The 15094-nt window shown below is 50.5% G+C and overlaps 2 protein-coding genes across 4 annotated transcripts in view; one reads left to right on the top strand and one right to left on the bottom strand.

Moving 5' to 3' along the window:
• STXBP4 (syntaxin binding protein 4) overlaps positions 1 to 6805 on the bottom strand; it is a 55145-nt gene extending 48340 nt beyond the window's left edge. For all 3 annotated transcript variants that reach the window (XM_068151011.1, XM_068151010.1, XM_068151012.1), the window contains exons 1-5: positions 6566 to 6805; positions 2459 to 2532; positions 1718 to 1813; positions 1076 to 1145; positions 343 to 417 (exon numbers count right to left, since the gene is read on the bottom strand). In XM_068151011.1, coding sequence (XP_068007112.1) covers positions 343 to 417; positions 1076 to 1145; positions 1718 to 1813; positions 2459 to 2532; positions 6566 to 6633 — 383 coding nt within the window. In that variant the 5' untranslated portion in view covers positions 6634 to 6805. The remainder of the gene's footprint in view (positions 1 to 342; positions 418 to 1075; positions 1146 to 1717; positions 1814 to 2458; positions 2533 to 6565) is intronic.
• Positions 6806 to 11898: 5093 nt separating this feature from the next.
• On the top strand, positions 11899 to 14314 carry COX11 (cytochrome c oxidase copper chaperone COX11). The gene is made up of 4 exons (XM_068151009.1): positions 11899 to 12216; positions 12297 to 12452; positions 13249 to 13374; positions 13943 to 14314. Exons 1-4 carry the CDS (start codon positions 11899 to 11901, stop codon positions 14123 to 14125), a joined length of 783 nt encoding a protein of 260 aa, XP_068007110.1. The 3' UTR covers positions 14126 to 14314.
• The last annotated feature ends 780 nt before the right edge of the window (positions 14315 to 15094 follow it).

Below are 15094 nucleotides of genomic sequence, written 5' to 3'. Positions count from 1 at the left end.
GGCAAGACCCAGCTTAAAGGAAACAGCTCTGGGGTGCTCATAGCTCTAATGAATTCCTTGGGGTTTAGCTTCAATCATTTTAAAAATGTGGCAAGCACTTAAAAATGATCACAGCAAACAGTTTTTAATGCAACAGAACATTTCAGTGCTCTCCATGAAACTTCCAACTTTCATTGATGCAAATCCTCTCAGGAGGAATTGATGTCAAACACCACTCAGGTGCGGTGCAACGCTGTGATGGAAACTGACCTGCAAGAACCTGCAAGCCCACCCACCCCACCTGAAAGACAGCCCTGCCCTTAGCACCTATGAGCTTAACCCAGTGGTTTCCTTTTCTCTTACTTTGCTTCTTCATCTCTAGCAACCAGCAGAGACATGTGGTTGGATGCCGACGCCGTGCGCAGGATGTCGACGGCCCTAGGAGGGGGGAAAAGCAGCCAGAGAAATGTTCCAGGGTGCTGGCAAGAAGCACAGTGTGAGCAGTGCAGGAAGAGCAGGGAAGTGGACACTTGCTCCACATAAGTAATCATTTTGCTTGCCAGACAGAGAAACTGCCAGCAGCATAACCCCAACAAAGCTCTGGAGAGCTCAGTGCAAGACAGGCAGTGGTGTGTCTGTGCCTGCTGATGGGAATAAACTGGGACTGCCCTTCCCCACTTTGCTTTCCTTCCCCCTCTCCCCCACCATCCCCCTCCTCTGCTTTCCTTCCCCTTCTCCCCTTCCCTACTGCTATTTGCCCCTACATTCTCTGATCTACCTCATGAAGAGCTGAGCTGGCTCTGTCATTACAAACCCACATCAAATCCTGCCACTTCTCCAGGGTACTTGATAGGAGAAATTAATCAAGGATATCTCAGTGGAGCTGTGTTTTTTCAGTCAGTGATCAATAATGTCCACAAAATGTCCCTTTAATATCCTTCCTGGGCAAACTGTTCCAGAGTCTCACCACCCTTGTACTGAAGAACTTCTTCCTCAGCTCCAGCCTAACCCTGCTCTGCCTCAGCTTCAAACCATTCCCCCTTGTCCTGTCTCTAGATGCCCTCTAATGAACTCTCAGCAGTCAGTACAAACATACCTCTCATTGGTGACTCCAACCAAGTTTTCTCCATTGACATCCAAAATCAGGTCCCCAGCCAGCAAACGGCCTTGTAATAAAATCACCAGGAAGGAACAAAGCCAGAGGGAAATGGTGAGCACCTCACAGCAACAGAGCAGGGCTTTCCCTTCCTGTTTTACATGGCTGAGTGCAACAACTTCAGAGCTTTCAGCAGCTGATCCTAATTAAGGCATGTTATTGTGAAAAGGCCAATAACTATCAATCAGCTATAGAACAGCCACGGAACAGAGCTGGTCTTTAGCTATCTGTGTTAGTTACAAAGGTTTGTGGCACTGGAGTGCCTCTTCCAGAGCTGTGGAACTACCTTTCAGCTGATTTTTCCTCTTCACACACAGCTAAGATGCCAGGTACTGCTGTGTTCAGGTCTGATACATCACTCACCCTACAATCACAGAGTGCCATCTTCCAGAGCTGGGAGTGTTAATGTCTTTCCCCATGAAGGGTTCCAAGTTTGATGCCTCTCTCCAAGTCAGCCACAACATCCTGATGAAACCATCCCACTTTAAATAGCCTCATCCACAAAGTCCAACAAAAGCTTCTTTTGGCAGAGGTTTTTTTTACAGGCAGTGTGTTTGTGAGCAGAAATACAACACAACTTACTGTCTACAGCAGCAACCCCTCCAGGCAGGATTCTCTTGATGAAAATCCCATAGTCTTCTGCTGTCTGTGCCCGGTAGCCTCCAATGATTTTAACTCCTGCAGAACCAGCAAAAGAAAGAAGCAAGGAATTGGTCATTCCACCTCCTGTGCTTAATGACCTACAGATAACTCCACACAACCAGAAAAACTCAGCTGCTACAGATGCCACTGAGACCTGGGGGAGCCAAACAGGTTCTGTGAGATTTGGATTGCTCTGAATCATCACAGGTTGGAAGGGACGTCAGAGATCATTTACTCCAACCTCCTGCCACAGGCAGGGACACCTCTCAGCTAGACTCAGCTGCTCACCTTGAACACCCCCAGGCAGGAGGCAGCCAAAAACCTCCCTGGGTAGCCTGTGCCAGAGTCTCACCACCCTCCTACTGAAGAATTTCTTCCTGAGATCCAGCCTAACCCTGCTCTCTCCTCAGCTTCAAACCATTTCCCCTTGTCCTGTCTCTAGATACTCTCAGGAAAGTCCTCTGCAGCCTTCCTGTAGGATCCCTTCAGGCACTGGAAGGCAGCTCTGAGGTCCCCCTGGAGTCTTCTGTTCTCCAGGCTGAACACCCCCAGCTCCCTCAGCCTGTCCTCATAGCAAAGGGCTGGAGAACCTCTGCTATCAAGAAAAATCAAGAGAATGCTCTCTGCTATCAAGAGAAACAAGAGCATCATGAAGAGCACCACCAGAAGCCATCTCCTTACCTAATCCATTCTGACAATCAGAAAAAGAAATGCGGTGGACAGCTCGATTGATCCCATGAGGGCCCATGATAGTCCTGAGGAATAAAACAAAGTCATTAAATCCCTAATTACAGAAATTACAGAACTAGAGCTATGTAAACACAGCAGAAATTACAGACCCCATCCTCTGAACCCTCATACAAATCAACTCCCATTTTCTCCACTGACAACTCAATATTTTGCTCCCTCTTCACCACCCCTTCCCCAGTGGAATAATCAATGTCCTCATAATAAGCATAAGGCAGTAAGGTAGAATAAAGGATGTATGGTTCCCTTCCTGTCCCCACCAAAGCCTTTCAGGCTGAATCCCACTTTGTTTCCAGTGAAAGGATTATGATGAAATAGAAACAAAATCCCCCAACCTGGTCCAGCTCAGCATTTAGGCAAGGAAAAAAAACACATCAGAACATCTCAGATCAGGTCATGAATATTAAAACCAAACCACTGCTGAGACAGGCCACACAAAAATAGTTTGTAAGGTATCTGACAGAGAATTTTCTGGTTATTGATGAGCATCTTTCCCCCTCCCCAGTCTCCCATTTCTTCACTCAACATTGTTTGCTTTCTCTGGTTTCCAAGAGGCTCCTTTCCAAGCTCTCCCACTGCTCCCCTGGGTTCCCTCCCACCATGGCCCCAGGAATTGTCTGCAACCAGGTTAATATGTTCAAGGCAGCTTTATTAGAATAAACCTTTATTAGAATAAACCAAACCAGGTTGGAAGAGACCTTCAAGATCATCGTGTCCAACCCATCAACCAATCCAACCCACCCAAACAGCTAACCCATGGCACCAAGCACCCCATCAAGTCTCCTTCTGAACACCTTCAATGACGGTGACTCCACCACCTCCCCGGGCAGCCCATTCCATAGCGCAATCACTCTCTCTGTATAGAACTTCTTCCTAACATCCAACCTGAACCTCCCCTGGTGCAGCCTGAGACTGTGTCCTCTTGTTCTGGTACTGGGTGCCTGATGCTAAAAAGAATTAAGGCAGAATACAGAGCAAAACAAAGAGTTCTGAAGCCTCAGTTCACAGCTCCATCAGGCACATGGCCAGCACACAACTCTGAGAAGGCAAAAGGGTAGGAATCCCTCTCAATCCAGATTCTCCTTGATCATTTCCAGCAGTTCTGGAGCAGACTCCTCAGGTCCCTTCTAGAGGAAAAAAAAAACCAAAGCAGCAGAAGCTCCACTTAGGTTTTCCTGCCTTGACCTACATCCTGTTCTATATTAGAGTTGCATTATCTGGAGCATGATGTAAAAGTGAAATGGAACAAGTAGAAATCATTAGCAGTGGGGAAAAGCAGATCAAAGTGGAGGACACAGTGACCCAAATCCTCCCACGTGCCCAAATCCAGCATACAGCCTGAACTCCATGCTTGAAATGGGCACTTCTGCCAAAGCCAGGGGACAGGTCATCCAAGCTGTAGTGCCAGAGGGAAGAGACACATCCAGAAATGCTCCTCAGTTCCAGCACCAGAGATTCAGCTGCTAGAGAGGATCAGCAATTAATTTGCTTTGGTGTAAGAAAACTGGATGAGTTTTTAAGGAAGGGATAAGGACTTGCCCTGAAAAGCAACAGTTGGTTCCACAGCTTCTAGCTCCCAAATATTTGCATTGTGAACCTTTGCTTTGGGAAGTCTTGGCCATGAGAGCAGACCCAGGAGCTCGTCTCTTGAAACAAGCAGGCAGCCTACACTGTGCTGTCTGTTGCAGCATTTGTTTCCCAGGCTCCAAAGAGATGTTGAAGCCTTGCTTAGAGCATTTGGCCACCACCACGACCTTGCCACTGTGTGGCTGAGCAGAGGGCACGCTCTGTTCAGCCTAAAATGAAGCAAACTGCTTTTACTTCATCCCAGTCTGAAAGGAAGAATAAATCCTTCACTCTGCTATTTATCAGCTGCTGCTGTCCCACAGAGCAGAGCATTCCGCACTGCCAGCTGGTACCTGCTAGCTGGTGCTTGCATGAATGCAAAGTGCTTTGAGGCTGAAGGACAACACTTCAGTCATGTTCTGTGCAGGTCTGTCCTGATCCCTGCCAGTCTCTGAGCACCCTAACCAGTACACCAAGCATTCAAATAAGGAGACGACGACTCTGTTGTTTTCTGTCTCGCCTTTTGCTGCTGCTGCTCTGTTCCTGGCTCAGCACTTTCCACAGAGCAGGGTGTCGTCAAAACCAAAAAGCAAGAACCAGTGTCAGCTCCACCTTGCACAGAAGGTTGCTTTTGCCAAGTCTTAAAAAAAAAAATCAAAGCTCAGGACTTCACAAAGTCCAGACTTCTCCAGAAGTCAGAGAACCTGTTTAGGCAGCCCCATGTAAACTGAGGGTGAAGTATGATCAAATCCTGGCATGGGGCACTGGGTAGGGAAAGATCTACAGGAAGCACTTTCAAAAGCACCCTGGCTAACAAAAAATGGATGCTGGCAGAGGGGGTAGAGGGAATACACAAACCAATAATTCACAGTGGAGAGAAATAAGAGACCTCTGAAAAAGAGAAATGGTCATGGTGTTGCCACCTACAAGGAGAAAGAGCTGGCACTTGGAGCACACACTGGGGTTTGTTTATGCTCTGAAGACTAAATCCCTCCAGTACATGTCATCTGAAATTACTTCATCACATAAAAGCAAAGAGAAGGATCTTCAAATGCCCTGAATCTGTTCAGCATTTTACATCTTGCTGGCATCTGGTGTTAGTTGCTCTCCCATATAACTCAGAGATGCATCTTCTAACCAAGCCACTTCTCATAGTTGCAATAAAACAAGCTGAGCTTTAACACTGTCACTATAAACCCCCCCCTGGATTTAGCACCTAGCTAACATTTATTTCATGTTATCATTATTTAATATTCATGAAATGTTAGGGATACTTCCCCCCAGACATTAGAAATCTGCTCAAGAGGGTAAATAAGGGAACAGGCTTCTAAACCCAGCAGTAGTGGCAACAGAAAATAATGGCAATGGTCTTTGCAGGCAGAGATGGAAATTACAGCATCAGACTGGAAAGTTCATTCCTGGAGAAGCCATGCAGGAAAAAAACCCACCAGAACACCTTGTGAGCAAGCTGTCAGCACACAGAGGAGAGCAACAGATTAAATAAGCAAGCAAGACTCCACCAAATGCACAACTGAGCTTTGTTAGAACAAAACTCAACTCAATAGTCCAGCTGAAGTCTGGAACGCTGAAGGACCAAGGCTCTGTCATTTGGTGTAGACACTCCAGTGAAAGCAACTGAAGTGAGATATTTGATACTGCTTTTATGTTAGTTTTTTAGGAGCAGAGACAAAAAGTTCAACAACTTTCTGGTTTACATCTTTATATCCAGACTGGAACACCCAGCCCCAGATATCCTGATCTGCACTGCTGAGAAAGTCAAATGAAATATTTCAGAGTTTTGGGGTTTTTTTTTCCCTTTCCCTTTTCCTATTCCTTTTTTAGGAGCAGAGACAAAGAAGTTCTGCAGACTTCTGATTTGCATCTTTAAATGTAGGCTTATCAGAACACCCAGCTCCAGAGACTCTTCTGATCTGCACTGCTGAGAAACTCATATGAAATATATCATCCTCTTTTTTTTTTTTTCCCCTATTACTTTTTAGGAGCAGAGACAAAGAAGTTTAGCAGCTTTCTGCTTTATACCTTCTAGACTTATCAGAATAGGACAGCCAGCTCCAGAGACTCTTCTGATCTGCACTGCTGAGCAATTAAAATGAAACATTTTATACTTCTTGGTGCTTTTTTGCCTATTACTTTCTCAAGAGCAGAAACAAAGATGTTCCCCAGCTTTCTGGTTTACATCTTTGTATCTAGGCTTATCAAACACCCAGCTCCAGACACTCTTCTGCTCTGCACTGCTGAGAGTGGAATGCAATTGTCTGTGCACCAAGCAAGCGCCTATGCAGGTTTATCAAGAGAAGAACAATACCTTCCCCTCTTTAAAACAGACATCACTTAAAAAATCCCCATCAGAAACTCCTGGCTCCTCATGAGCAGAAGCTGGAAACACCCACAGGATCTTTGTTTTCCCCAAGCACAGCCTAAAAGCCACCCCCAGGAGCTGGGGCTGAGCATTACCAGTACAGGAGAGAAAGCCCATCGAAGCGCTCGGGTTCAGCCTCATCCCCCGGTGACAGCAAGGACATTCCTCAGGGCAGCAGCACGGACAGTGGCAAGGCAACCCAAACAGGCTGGAGCTCTCCAGTGCAGCTGGCTGAAGGTTGTGCTTCTGCTACTAACTAATAACAAAAGCTGGCAGGCAGAGCTGGAAAGGAGAGCCTCTGCCTGCTTAATCTGCTTGGAAAGCTGCTGCGTCACATCGGCTAAGTCACCTGGAGAGGTAATGTTGACTTCTGCTCTTTCAAATGGCAATTTAGAGCAACCTTAAAGCCTGATCAAGGCAAAGGAGAGGAAATTTACTTGCATTTACTACAGGTGTGATTATGCAAGCTCTACCTGGCAGCTGAGGGCAAACAAAATAATTACAAGCAAGTTGCTTTCTCCTGCTCTGCCAATAATTCCTTCACCTGCTCCCTCCAAACAAGGTGGAAAGCAGCAGCCCATGACCTGCCTACAGCAATCTTCCCAGCAGCCTGGCTGCTGAGTATCCACACAGAAAAGGGAAAGGCAGCAAAGCAGGCAGCCTGCAAGCACTAATGGAGCAAATGCCATTATGCTATTACTTTGCACTCTCAATGGTGAGGCTGGCTTGTGGCAGGCTTTAACTTGGGTTTTACTTTCAACAGGCAACAGTCAGAGGATAACACAGGACTCAGAGACTGGAAATGGAAGCTGACACATGAGGGGTGTGTGAAAGCAAGGGGAAATGGTGCATTGGGATCATTACACTGAGAATAAGCTGTTTGAATTATCTAGCTGGAAAAGAACTCTCCTGGTGCAAGGTCTGGCAGAGAGAGGTGGATTTTCAGAAGCTCTGAGCACCTGACCTCAGCCTGTTTTCCTCCAGGCTGGCATCAGAAGATGCACTCCTCTTCCTCCCCCTCTCTCTAAAAGACCTCACAAAGCCTGCAGTTTACAAGGAGCCCTGAATATTCAAGTGCTCACCCAGGGCTTTGTTTAATTAGAAGGGTGAATCCTCTCCAGCAGGGAGTAACCCTGTGGTGAGACAGCATCTGTCAGTGTCTAGAGCTGCACAGCAGAACACCCTCCCATGGCATGCCAGCAGCCAGGGGCTTAGCTCAGCCACCCTTTGGCTTCTTCAGGCTGCAGTTGCTGTGGTTTCATTATCTCATAGGAAAGGAACTTTATGCTTACAGGCCACAAATCTACAGAGCTCAGTCCCCAGAGTCTGCAGACATGAGAGGGGGAGGAGGGGTAAAGTGATCCCCCCACAGATTAAGGAGCAGATCGGTGATGCAAGTGGGGACATAAAGCAGGCTTCCCAGCTCTTGAAATGTGAAGAGCTGCACTGGCATCATCTGGATTGCTTACAGCCTTTCCATAATGAAAATCTGTCCCTTTGCAGTCTTCTCTCAGCCAGTGCAACTCTGCTGGTGTCACTGCATTGATATTTGAAACACCACATTCATGTGTGCTGGGCAAGGCTACAGAAGATAAAATACCAGCAGCCTTTCTGCAGCAAAGCTGTCCCTGAGCCTCACAGTGGTGCAGCTCCAATTGTGCCATCAGCCTCAGCAAGATTTGCCAGACCAAAGCACTCTGTTTCCAGTGCCTTGTTTCCTGCAATACAACCACCACCTCCAGTTAAAACCATGGCTCAAGGCTACTCATTGCCATATTAAACAGCCACAATTATTCCTTATTAAGCCACACCTGCCAAACTTCTGAACAATTTAAGCAGATATAAAGTAGCATTAAGCTCACTGATCCAAGCTCTTTTTACAAGAGCAATTATTAGTAACACGTCACTCGTTCACGTTCCTCCATCCCTTCCTCCAAGGGAACTGTGCAGTGTTCAGCGGCCTGAACTCATCCCAAGGCTTCCTGCACCTCCTCACCTCCCAGCCCTGCTGCTGTGCTGCTTCCAAAGGGTTTTCTAAAGGATTCATACAGAAAAATGGTGTCACTGCTTGCCTTGCAAGTACTCTGCCTTTTGAGAAGCTACTCAGGAGACCACAAATGACAGTTTACTCCAGGAAGATCCAGGAATCCTCAAACAAGGCTCTCTAAAATCCTTAAGCCAGGCTAAAATTTCAAGGCACATCATTTGCCATTTAATGCAGCAAACCAAGACTCCTCTTCAAGGTAAACTGCTCTGTGCTGGCAACACTATTCATTATGACTCACTCCCCCCAAAGAAATTGTTGCAATGTTTTAGCAACTGAGCAGGACCACAGGAGACCTGAGCAGGTGACAAAGGGATGTGCAGACTTTGGAAGCACAATCCACAAGATCTTTGTGTTGTTAATTAAACAAAGGCCTTCTACCAAAATCCTAACCAAATCCACTGCCAGCTGGAGCCTTTCGGGTTCGCTCACCCTAAAAGGGAAAGAATTCCTGATGATACCAAGGACCACAGCCAAGAGAAGGCTTTGTCATGTACTCCATTCTCAACCTCCCCAAGCCACTAATTATTCAAACTACCTTTTGTTGATGAGCCCATCAAGATTAAAAGCCAACATATGGCAGTAGATGGCAGTTGTTAAACATGGGGCAAAGGTGGAGCAGTGCTGTCACTGGGGAGAAGCCCCCGGGGTTGGAGGCTAAGACCTTGTGCAGAAAGGCATGGTTTAAGTAAACCCTAGTTAAAAGTCTAACCAAGGACATTCTTGTCTCCCAGGAGTAAAAATAAACAACATGAATAAGTATGGGAAATGACAGTCTTCCATCATGCCATGGATGAGGTGCAGCTGGATGAACCTTTCATACATGAAGAACTGCCTCTGGAGCACAGTGATTCACAGAATGGGTTGGGTTGGAAAGGACCTTCAAGGTCACCCAGTTCCAACTCCCTGCCATGGGCAGGAACACCTCCTACCAGCCCAGGGTGCTCAAGGCCTCATCTAGCCTGCCCTTGAACACCTCCAGGGAGGGGACATCCACAGCCTCCTTGGGCAACCTGTTCCAGCCTCTTCCCACTGCTGCCGCTGTTCAATCTCATGCTGCTGTCACACCAGCTCCACAATGAGCTGCTGGAGCAAAGTACCATAGGGCTTGAAGTTCAGCTTGGAACATGAGAGGCTTCCTGTGCCAGTTGCTGCTTTGTTTCCAGTTTTGGGGTGCTGGGCTGTGGGTCAGGAGGTACAGGGAGGTTGCTGCTTCTGCACTTTGCTTCATCTTCCTGTAAACAGGCTGAGGTCACTGTGCATTGGATCACTGCCAGCACAACTCCTTATTTCAACTCTTTATCTCAACCCAGAGTGGTTTATTTTTGGTGTGTTACTTTCTCTCCCACCTGTGTGGGGAGAGAGGGGCTTGGGAGAGCAGGCTGTGTTAGCCCAGGGCATCTATAAACTCCATCCAAGCTCTTGTTAACTGTGTGCAAGGAAATAGTTTCCTAGGTACCTTGCCAGTCCCTTTTCAAAGCTGCAGATGCATTAAGGAATTTCCACGTGGGGTCTTCTCTCTGCAAACCCCGTCCAAACCAAGTGCTGATCAACTTCATGACAAGCTCAAGAGCTGTTTCTGCCCCTTCTGTGTAAATTCACTGCTGCTGGAATAGCTTTTCTAAGATGTTACTTCAGGCTGTTTCACTATCTAAGGTCCTTGCTTTTCTCTGTAAGACTTCATCAAACCAAGATCCTACCTCAGAAACTGCCAGAATTTTCACATTACAATCCAGGAGATGTTGTGTTCCTGGGAGGGGGGTGGTGGGGAAAAAATACTTACTTTTGATCTGTATTTGTCAGGGAATCTCTAGTGGCCATCTCCTCAGGTGCACTATTTTAATAAAGCTCAAAATGAAGAATTCTGACAGATGAAGCACTGGCTGGCAATGCTGTAAGCAGGGCAATAATTGCTGTAAAAAAGGAGAAACCACGTTGGGAAATGGGCATGCTGTTTATTTTTGAACACTGACAACAATTCATCTACCTCTGCCATCCAGGGACGTGCAGCAGCTTGTGATGGAGCTGTTAAATGCAAGGCTGGGGGCTGCAGCTGCCTGTGGGGCTCTGCTGGCATTCCAGTGTTGATGACCTACTGCTGAACACCACTTGTTTCTTGGGCTGGCCAAAGCAGAGTGGTATGGGGAGTGAGTTTTGGGACTCACCTGGATGAGTACTGGGGCCAGTTCTGAGCTCCCCAGTTCAAGAAGGACAGGGAACTGCTGGAGGGGGCACAGCAAAGGACTATGAAAATTATTAAGGGAAAGGAACATCTCTCTTTTGAAGAAAGGCTGAGCGACCTGGGGCTTTTTAGTCTGAAGAAGACTGATGGGAGGAATCATATCAATGCTTATAAATACTTCAAGGGCGGGGGTCAGGAGCATGGGACCAGGCTTTGTGCAGTGGTGCCTCGGGACTGGACAAAGGCAATGGGCACAAACTTGAACACGAGAAGCTCCATCTAAACCTGAGAAGGAACTTCTTTAAGAGTGATGGAGCACTGGCACAGGCTGCCTGAAGAGCTGCACCGCTGCAACCAAGCCTGTGCACAGCCCTGGGCAGCAGCTTGGTCAATTTCCCTGGCCTGACTGTCGCGGAGCTCGGGCTGTCGCTCATTCCCCTTGCCACGTTTGTGCCTAAACAACAACAAAGAACCAGCGCAGAGGGAAGAAACCGACCTGAAACAGACCACGCCGGCAGCAAACAGCGGCGGCAGCGTGCCCGCGGGGGACCCGAGGGCAGACAAAGGACGGCGCTCGTCCCGCAGCGGGCAGGGTGGCCCCGAGCGCTGCTCACGGCGGAGCGGGGGGCACAAAGGCGACTTCAGCCTCGGCCCCGCCACCCGCCGCTGCTCTCCAGCCCCGCATTAACCCCGCGGCGGTGTTAGGGCGGCTCACGGCCGGTTAACCGCTCAGTTAAGCCGCCGCTGCTGCGCTCCTCGCTGTCCCCCTGCCACCGTACAGCGCCGGCCGGCCCGGCTCGGCCAGAGCCCGCTCGGTGCGGGACGCTGCGGGATCCGGCGGGGAAGGGGAGGTGCAAAATCGCGCCGGGCACACGGGCTGCAACAGTTACCTCGGCACACAAACCACCGCCCGAGCGGCCTCGCTGGGCAGGGACAAGCGGCGGGGTCCGGCGAGAACAACCCCGCCGAGCACTCAGAGCCGCTCCGGGGGTGAGCGACGGAGAGGAACCCCCTCGGCGGCTGCGCTCCCTCCCCTCCGCGGCGCTCCCCCGGCTCCGCGCACGGCGCTGTCCCCACCCGCAGCGGGGCCCCGGCGAGGCGGCACAGCGCCGCGCCCCCCGGCGGCAAGAGGCGGGACTCGGTTCGCCGCCACTCTCGCGAGAGGAGCCGCGGCCGGGCCGGCGCGGGGGGCCGTGCGGGGCATGGGGCTGTGCGGCGGGGGCTGGGCGTGCGGCAGGGCGCTGCGGCTCCCCGCGGGGCTGGGGCCGCTCTGGGCGCTGGTGCCGGGCAAGGCCCTGCCTCGACCGGAGGGGAAAGCTCGGTACGGCCTCTGGGCGGGCAGACGGGCGGCGGTCCCGCGGGGAGCCCGCGGGCAGCGGAGCTCCAACCCCTTCACCCGCGGGCAGGAGGAGGAATGGCGGCGGCGGAACCGCTCGACCCTGGCGTACATCGCCGCCGCCGCCGTGGGCATGGTGGGCATGTCCTACGCGGCCGTGCCGCTCTACCGCCTCTACTGCCAGGTACCGGGGAGCGCGGCGGGGCGGCGGCGGGACGGCGGCGGGGCCGGCGCGGGGCGCTCACAGCTTCTCCCTCCCGGCAGGCCACCGGCGTGGGCGGCACCGCCGGCGCGGGCCACAGGTCGGAGCAGATCGAGAGGATGGAGCCCGTGCGGGACCGGCTGATCAAGGTCACGTTCAACGCCGACGTGCACGCCAGCATCCAGTGGAACTTCAGGCCCCAGCAGAGTGAGATCTACGTGAGTGAGGCTGGGGGTGCCCTGCACGGCGCCCCGCACCCTGCAGCTTGTGCCCCCTGCGCCTCGGTCATCCTGAGTCCCGAACCTGCAGAGCCATCGAGTAGCCCTTGGGCTGAAGAGCGCACAACAGGGCCACGTTAGGCAGAGAATCACGGAATTGTTTGGGTTGGAAATGCCCTCAGAGATCATCCAGTCCAACCATCCACCCAGCACTGCCGTGTTCCCAAGTGCCATGGCCGCAGGTTTCTGAACAGCTCCAGGGATGGGGATTCCACCACCTCCCTGGGCAGCCTGTGCCAATCCCTGACCACTCTTGCAGCAAAGACATTTTCCTCATCTCCAACCCAACCCTCCCCTGACACAACTTCAGGCCATTTCCTCTCTTTCTACAACCTGATACTAGGGAGGAGAGACCAACCCCTTCCTTTTCACCAGACTGAATGACCCCCAGGTCCCTCACTCCTCTAGCACTTCCACCCCAGGGTTCTCTTTTTGCTGCTGGTGGGGCAGGGAGGGCTGAGGGCTCCTCAGGGCTCCTCATAGAGGGCAGAACTTCCCTTGTGAGGTGCAATTCAAGTGTAGCTCAGTGACAAACTGGTTAAGGTTAAAAGCACAGACAGCACCACACATTGGTGATGGTTTAATGTTGAATGGGGGTCAGTTGTCTGTATGCAAAATGTTTGTGAAGTAGTGAGGGAAGCAAGTGGGAACAGCAGAAGGGAAAATGAACTGAGGGCAGCTGAAGTCTTAGAGAGCTGCAGTGGGTTAAAACTCCCCATGCATTGACTTTACACAGGTGGTGCCAGGAGAGACTGCCCTGGCATTTTACAAAGCAAAGAACCCTACTGACAAACCAATAATTGGAATCTCCACCTACAACGTGATACCCTTTGAGGCAGGACAGTACTTCAACAAAATCCAGGTAAGTGAAGAGAGCAGAGATTACTTTCTCCTTCACCTGAATTTGCTTTGTCCTCATTTCCATCCTGATGGCGTTGTTTGTGTGCCAGTTAAGAGAGCAGCTTGATCTTCCCAGTGGCACCGCACCAGGGCCTCCCTCATGAGCTGGCTGCCAAACACACCATGCTCAGTGCCACAGACACTGAGGGCAGGTGCTGACAGCTTCACCGGTAGCACTGGGTTGGAAGGGAGCCTCAAAGCTCATCCTGTCCTTCCACCTGCACTCAGCAAGGACACCTCCAGCTAGAGGAGGCTGCCCAGGGACACATCAAGTCTCATCTCGACTGTCTGCAGGGACAGGGCCTCAACCACATCCCTGGACAGTCTGAGATCCAGCCTGGCCATTTCACTAAGAGCTGATTTCTTTTCCTGTAACACAAGAGGAACAGAATTGCAGCCATGGTTGATCCCTTCCACCGTTTAGGGATGTGCAGGCAGGGGGAGCCAATGCTGAGCTGCAGCTCTCTCCTGTAGGCAGAGTCTACCACAGCCTCTGCTCATTGCTTTGTTTTTTTCCTCTCCCCCTGCAGTGTTTCTGTTTCGAGGAGCAGAGGCTAAATCCTCAGGAGGAGGTGGACATGCCTGTCTTCTTCTACATTGATCCAGAATTTGCAGAGGACCCTAAAATGGCCAAAGTCAACTTGATCACCCTCTCCTACACCTTTTTTGAAGCCAAGGAAGGACAGAAGTTACCACTTCCTGGGTACCAGTGAGGGGTGATCTCTGCACCATTTGCTTTCTGCTCCCTGACTACCAGCTGTGAAAGCATTTTTCAGCAGGAAGACAGACTGGAAGAGTGCTGTGCAATAGGAAATGGCATTAAGGCACTGTGGTCCCATGCTGCTGCTACAACAGATTTCTATTTTTTTAATAATAATAATAAAAAGGGAGAACCCCCCTCACTTAGTTGGAATCTTATTTGCTAGGGCTACTCTTTCATAATCAGACAGAATGGGACATGCTGTTCATGGAAGAGAGAGTTCTGTCAAGCTAGCTTTTACTAAGGTGATGCTGCATTAGCTGAACACTTGAGGCATGTTTTGAAAGCTAGGCATGCACTCAGAGCTTCATTTAAATGAAGGGAAAACCAAATCAGTTTATTAAGCATCTAAAGCTGGCTCTGAAGAGTGAGACCCAGGTAGGTGACTTTATCAATACTCAGGAGGTGCAACCTCCAAACAAAGTGAAGAGTGTTCTGCTGTGCAGCCCACCTGTGGCACTGGAGATGGTGACTCAGGGGGGGATGCAGCTCTGCAGTCACCACTGAAGCAGCAGCTGCTGGGAGCAGAGTGCTGCAGGACTGCTCCCATGGGAGCGAGGAGCAGCCAGTTCAGTGTGAGCACAGCAGGTCTGTGCTCTGCTTTCCACTCAGAAATGCCACCCTCAAATGGAGAGCACCCACACGGCTAGGGACTGCTCTGGCCCTCTGCCCAGGGCTCTGCACAGACACCAGCTTGGCTTTGGGGTGAAATGCTTGGAAGGGCAAAGCAGCACAAACCCAACTGCTCTGAGCTGCAGGCTGATGAACAGCCTGGGAGTCTCCTCAAAAACCAGAGGAACTCAGCCATGTGCAGGGCTCCATCCTGACCAAGCCTGTCCAGCAGTTCAGTGACTGTCATCAGTGCCAGCTGCAGGGATCCCCACTGAAGAGCTTCCAGCACTCTACAGTGGGTGTTTCGTGG

The sequence above is a fragment of the Melanerpes formicivorus genome, unplaced genomic scaffold (genome assembly GCF_026170545.1).
Source record: "Melanerpes formicivorus ecotype bairdi unplaced genomic scaffold, bMelFor1.0.p_v2 SCAF_21, whole genome shotgun sequence".
NCBI lineage: Eukaryota > Metazoa > Chordata > Aves > Piciformes > Picidae > Melanerpes > Melanerpes formicivorus.
This window is presented reverse-complemented; position numbering and strand designations above follow the sequence as displayed.